Raw genomic sequence first — 6,652 nt, forward strand, 5'->3', positions numbered from 1 at the left:
AATGTGACTCGACCAATACTTTTATTAAAAAAAAAAACAAAAAAAAAAACCTGAAACGGAGCTAGCCGCGGCATGGCTAACGGGTTAATTCCACGGCAGACCTTTACGAGGAAGGGGTACAGCAGTGCCCGGCAGGCATTACCGCAGGCTTTAACAGGCGGGGCAGGAACTACCACTCCCACGACACCGTCCCGTGTCAGCGAGGCCGCAGACAGCGAACGCCGCCGGCGCTGGGGACCCCGCGGGCAGAAACGCCCGCCCCGACGGGGAAGCCACAGGCGAAGCGGAGGGAGGGAGCCCACGAGGTGGCTCCGCCGCGCCGGGAAAAGAGAGCGGGACACGCGGCGCCCCCGCGCCCCCTTCCCGCAGGAGTGGGGAATGGCAAGGGGCGGTGGGGGGGCGGGGGCAGGCGCTTCCCCGCCCCGGGGTCGGCCGCCCCGCAGGCCCTCCCCGCCGCCGGGCCACAACACGCCTCCCGCGTGGGTGCCGTCCCGTCCCGCCCCGCCGCGCCAGAGGGCCGGGCCGGGGCGGTGGGAGAGGAGAAAAGCGGCGCGGAGGGGAGCGGGCCGGGCAGCGCAGCGCAGCGCGGCCCAACCCAGCCCGCCTCCCTCCCTCCTCGCCATGGTGCTGGTGGTGGTGATGGGCGTGAGCGGCTCGGGGAAGTAGGTACCGGCGGGGCCGGCGGCTCGGCGTTGCCGGAGCCCCTCCGTGCGGGTGGGGGGGGTGGGGTCTCGGCCCCCTGCCCTCCGGCAGGGGGCTTGTAGCCGACTCTTTGTGCTTCCCCGCAGGACGACGGTCGGGTCCCGGCTGGCAGCGAAGGTAACGGCGGCGTCAGGCTCCGCGTTGGGCCGCGGGAGGTCTCCCTGTGTCTGTCTCCCTCCCTCCCGCCGGGCGGGCATCCCAGCCGGCGTTAACCACCGCCGCTCGGCAGCGCGGCCCGCCGGTGTCCCCCGTGTCCCCCCAGGGCTGGGGGTGCGGGGCGTCGGCCCCCAGCGCCCGGTAGCCGGCGCCGACTGTAACTTCGTGCCGCCGTGCGTCAGGTGTTGCTGCTGCTCAGCTGACTTTGCAGGGGTTTTTTGCTAATCGTCCCCACGTGAGTGGTGATTTATGCCGCGGTGTAACAAGCCCCTAATTTCGTAGGTGTCGTCTTTGTAAGTTCTTCTTAGCTCGCCTGGTTTGGTCGAATGATCCATAATTCTATTTATTTACTTTTTTTTTCCTTAGCTGGGGTGGAAATTCTACGATGCAGACGATTATCATTCTCCCGAGAGTAAAAAGAAGATGGCAGAGGGGAAACCATTAAATGATGAGGTACCGTGTATAAACCCTGAAAGAACAGTCATTGACGCGTTTGTCTTTGTAACCTCTGGCACGGTGTGTTGAAGTAGATTGTGCTTTATGTAGACTAGGCTGTCTGTAAGCATAGGCAGAATTTATAGGTCTGCAGCTGGTAAGAGGGGGAGGCTTCTTGTGTTACAAAGGATTCTGCTTAAAAAAGTAGTTTATCAAAGTGTGCTTGCTAGCTCACAAGGGGTTTGGTGCTGATTCAGGATTTGTCAGAAATCTCTCCCTCTGCATCAATACACAGAGCTGCAGCTTTAGATTATGTCCTGCTTCTTCGTAATGTTAAATACATGACGACAGACAAATGTCTCTACTGACTGAAGTACATTTCATCACTTTCAGTTACTGCAGTGATTGCTCCACAATCTTCTGTTTTATACTCTCCTGCTTTATATGTGCTTCCTTTCCTCTAGCCTGTGGTTCAGCCTCAACAGATAAAAATGATCATGTTTAGTTTTACAATACTTGGGAATCCAGAGACTTGAGCAAACTAGAAAAGTTACAAGTTGAACTTTTTCTGGGAAATCTCTAGAAACATAAAGCTGAACTAGGGAGTTCTTCAAAGTACTCCCTATAGACTGAAAAAAAGTATTCTAGATTCTTGCTAAAAACTTTAATCTTTCACTAGTGGTTGGAAGTTCATATAAGCTGGTATGTCATCTAAAGCAGCATTGCACGATTGAATGACTAACCCATTGGTGTATGTCGCCCAGCAAGAGGGAGGCATCTGTTTTGAAACACCAGAGATGCAAAATTGTGAGGGCTGCCTTGAATGCCAGTGGGAAGTTACTCTGTAACGGCAATAACAAAAAATTGTTGCGTTTATTTGTCCACGTTATCTTTTGTTGTGCTCAGCCAGCAGTAACAGAATTGAAAGATGAAATGGGAGCAATTGTTTAGTGCTCAATAGGTATGAGAAAAGTTTGTGGAAGCTGAAAACCTAAAATAAGATTATAATAAGAAGCAGATCAATCACTCATATAGTGTTTGCCTAACTGAGCAAAAGTGTTGCAAAATTGTGGCTATGATTACATTTATTTGTGATTGCTACTGACATACAAATGATATAATCAAGTTATTGCAGATAACTAAATTTAGATCTATCTGTTCCTGAAAACCTCAACTTTGATCCAAAGAATTGTGTGTGTATGCCAAGATATAAGGAAAAAGAAATAACAATTCAGGCTGTACATTTGAATTGTGTAATAGAAGCAAGAGAGAAGTTGACTGTCCTTCAAAGGTTTACAAGGTGCATGCCACGTATAGATATATATTACTTCCATCAGATACTTGTAGGTATCTGTAATACAAAAAGTACTATTCCACTAAAAACATCTTCCTGATAGTATGCCTAGCACTTCTTGTTAGCCTTCAGGCAGTGGTAGCAAATCTACATTAGGAAGAAAGAGGATCAAAACTGAACTTGCTGTACAGCTTAATGCTAACTTTCATGCCTAGTCAAATGCTGTAGATGTTAGAAGCAATTGTTTCAAATCAATTTCATAAATAACTTTGAACGAACTTGTTTTCTGTCTAGGACAGGATGCCCTGGCTTTGTGCACTGCATGATATACTAAGGAGGTAAGAGAACATCTAGCTTTATGGAGTTTGGGCTAAAGACAAAAAAAGTATCCGAAATATTTTTCCCCACCCATTGCATTCCAAAGCAGAAATGTATGTAGTAGTGTAAAAACATTCTGCAGCTGGTAAAGCCATTCTGTTTTCACTGATCCAAGCTGTCATGGTAATTGCTGAGGCTGAGATAATCCCTGAATAATAGTGTTGGGAAAATTGTTACCAATGATAGTTGTTTTTCTGCTGTCTGTGTAAAAATAATTTCAAGGATGCAGTTCCGTAATAAGCCTGACATTAGCTACTTACAAAGGACATAACCACAAAAGACACGGATATTGACAGTAAGGTAAAATTTTTTTAAAAATATTGTTAGTTTGAGTAAGATACAGTGTAAAGTTTGCTTGACGCCATCTGCCATAGGATCCTTACAGAGAAGCTGATGGAAGTAAGGGCTGGATGAGCAGACAGTGAGGTGGATTAAAAACTGGCTGAACACCCAGGTGCAGAGGGTGGTGATCAGTGGCACGAAGTGTAGCTGGAGGCCACTAACTAGTGGTGTACCCCAGGGGTCAATACTGGGTCCAGTCCTGTTTAACATCTTCATTAATGATCTGGATGATGGGGCAGTGTTCCCACAGCAAGTTTGCAGGTGACACCAAACTGGGAGGAGTGGCTGATCCAGAGGCACCTTGACAGGCTGTAGAAATGGGCTGGCAGGAACCTCATGCAGTTTGAGAGTGCAAAGTCCTGCCCCTGGGGAGGAACAACCAGTACAGCTAGTGGGGGGCACCCAGCTGGAAAGCAGCTTTGCAGAAAAGGACCGGGGGGTGGTGGTGGTGGCGGACATCCAAGTTGAACATGAGCCAGCAATGTGCTCTTCTGGCAAGACAGGCTAGCCATATCCTGGGCTGCATTAGACAAAGTATTGCCAGAAGGTCAAGGGAGGTGATCCTTCCCCTCTCAGCACTGGTGAGGCCATACCTGGAGTACCGTGTCCAGTTCTGCACTCCCCATTACAAGAGAGACATGGACATGCTGGAGAGCATCCAACAAAGGGCTGTGTAGGTGAACGAAGGGACTGAAGCATCTCCCAAATGAGGAAAGGCTGGGAGAGCAGGGACTGTTTAGCCTGGCTTTACACAGTGGCTGTTACTTGCTTGCGTACATCAGGTGAGCATACTTCGTTGGAGCGTGGGTTAATTGACTGAGAAATTTGTTGGGATTGTTATGCTGGATCCATTGCTTTAAGTTACATGCTAGCCCAAGGCCACTGCCCAGCTCCAGAAACTTTGCAAAGTCAAGTATAAAAGACCCTAATGCCAATGTTTAACTACTAGTACTTGTAAGTAACTAAGGCTGGCATTGGCTTACCTAGATGATAATAGTGGGTATTCTAAGTTCATATTTCCCTGTGAACCAAAATCTGATGAACACGGCATGATTTTTAAATAGGTTTATACCTAATTTTAATTTGATTACAGAATGTATTTTCTTAGACAGGCATTTCAGTCACTCTTCATAGAGACAACTAATTCTGGATTTGCTTTTCAGTGGAACAGACATACCCATGGTTTAATGCTTGCTTTATTTTAAGAAACTTGCCATTAAAAAATACATGTGCAAGGCATTAATTCAGCTGCATCCAATCCCTTGTTTAACTTGAAGTGGGCATATATGCAGTGCTGCCAATGACTATGGTTACAGGAAACATAAAATATAACGTTACAGTTAAACCTGAGACAACAAAAACAGGTATTGGAAGTATACCTGCACATGTACTTAAGAACAGAGCTCTGTACTGTTCAGTAGCCACTTCCTCTCTAAACAGATTAGTGTAGTAATTTTATAGATAATGGTTGGAGTTTGTATGGATATTCAGTTGCTGCTGTTCTCAGCAGTTAAGGAAATGATCATGACACTTCTTTGTGCTAGAATTGAATTTAATTTAGGAAAGAACTGTGGCTAATAAAGAAGGTCCCCAAGATTGAGATTTTACCAGGAGGCTGGCTAGCCTGACCTCACTTTCAAATCACATCTTTACCTGCATTGGAAATTTCATTTCAAAATCCTTTCAAAATAACAAAGAAATGGCACTACTGCCAAGGATGCAGGGCTTGTCTCCCTTGTTCAGCAGAACTAATGAGCCATATTGTTATACCAGGTGTGGATGGGGGGTTTTGTTTTGTTTTCTTTTTGCTAGAGAAGATGCATTTGGACAAGATGCAATTCTGGCCTGTTCTGCACTGAAGAAGATGTATAGGTATGTGTTACTTAGTGGACCATTTGCAATTGCAAGCAACGAGCCAGAGGAATCAGGAGAAAAGGAAGCACTGAAGATCCTCTTCGTTCATTTGGATGGGCCTACAGACATCATTACTGGCCGCCTGGAGAAGAGGAGGGGACATTTTATGCCACCTGAACTACTCAAGTCTCAGTTTGATACTCTGGAGCCTCCTAGTCCTCCAGAAAACTTTATTACTGTCAGTCTAGAAAAATCTCTCCCTGAAATAGTGCTGGAGATTGAGAGCATAATTTTTCAGGGTGAGGCTTTTCTGGAGTAATTTTCTAAATTACACATGCAGAAATTCCCTTAAGGATATCAAGAATATGCAACAGCATTTTAATTATTAAATTGATTATTAAACCAACTTATTTTTCCTGATACTTAAATGGATTGCAATATTAAGAGCTGATTTACTACACTTGGTATTTTTATCATGGCTTTGTAAAAGACATACAAGATGAAATTTTCAAAAACTCAACTTTTTAAACCCTTCACCATATGAAGTTAAAACTCCCCTTTTAGGAAGAGCCTGCTTTTGAAAATTCTGCCAAGGGTCACACACAATAATTTATTATTTTCTTCATTTTAATTTCTACTCTAACATGGAGGTAGGCATATCTGCTATTAAGTAATGAAATAATTTAGAGCTTTGTTAGAAACAAAGTATTTATTTTTCTAGAAGTATAAGAGGCAGGAACATGCATGATGAAGTTCTGTGCCTGACACTACCACTGTCTCACTGCCAGATTTTCAGCAAGTTGTAGCTTCTGTGTTTGTGTCTGTGCTAACCTCACCAGGGCACTGGTGACTTCATGAGTGCTTTCGTGAACTCTTACTGTATGCATTGAATACCAAGCTTAAAAATGTAAGAAAAAAGGTAGTGGTGGTGAAGCAGTTTGCAAAATGTAGTTGTATGGAAAGCTTTAGAAATAAAGTATAAGTTGCATCACATTGCTCTGAACTCACATCTTTCATGTACAAAGCATACCCACTGATGAAGTGCAGTGGAGAATGAGTCAACCAGTGATCTAAGATACTGAATGCAAGACTGATAGACGTTTCTTTCTTTTAGAAAAACTTAGTGTTTCACAGTTGTTATAGATGCTCGTGACAAATTGGAGGAGCCAATTTGTATTAAATAAAAGATTGAATTTATTAGCAAGCGATAAGAGAGCAAAACAGCGCTGGGCGGCCGGGGTGACAGTGCTCTGCCAAAAAGCTCGCGCCGAAACTGGGGAAGAGTCTCTTTATTTATACAGTCTTTTAGTCCCTGATACGTGGCTGCTGGTATCTTCGGTATTGTGTGCTTGCGCTATCAGGTGTTAGGTGGTCGTAATCTGCCTTCTGGGGGTTGTTGGGATGAAGGCGGAAAGTCTTCCTCAGCTGTTCTTTAGGTGACTCAAGTCCCATTCATGCTCTGTAAAACGTCTTTATACATATGCTAATCAT

General features: G+C 45.3%; 1 protein-coding gene across 2 annotated transcripts; it reads left to right on the plus strand.

The window, feature by feature from the left end:
- The first annotated feature begins 417 nt into the window (after nucleotides 1–417).
- On the plus strand, nucleotides 418–6,322 carry IDNK (IDNK gluconokinase). 2 transcript variants are annotated; one of them, XM_075020301.1, is made up of 5 exons: nucleotides 418–662; nucleotides 789–819; nucleotides 1,225–1,311; nucleotides 2,882–2,925; nucleotides 5,120–6,320. In XM_075020301.1, the coding sequence occupies exons 1-5, from the start codon at nucleotides 622–624 to the stop codon at nucleotides 5,478–5,480; spliced, it is 564 nt and encodes a 187-aa protein (XP_074876402.1). In that variant the 5' UTR covers nucleotides 418–621; the 3' UTR covers nucleotides 5,481–6,320. The 2 variants fall into 2 exon arrangements, with proteins under 2 accessions (XP_074876402.1, XP_074876403.1); XM_075020302.1 differs by having other exon boundaries at nucleotides 533–666; nucleotides 5,120–6,322.
- Nucleotides 6,323–6,652: the final 330 nt, after the last annotated feature.

Source organism: Buteo buteo, chromosome Z (assembly GCF_964188355.1).
Source record: "Buteo buteo chromosome Z, bButBut1.hap1.1, whole genome shotgun sequence".
Classification (NCBI taxonomy): Eukaryota; Metazoa; Chordata; class Aves; order Accipitriformes; family Accipitridae; genus Buteo; species Buteo buteo.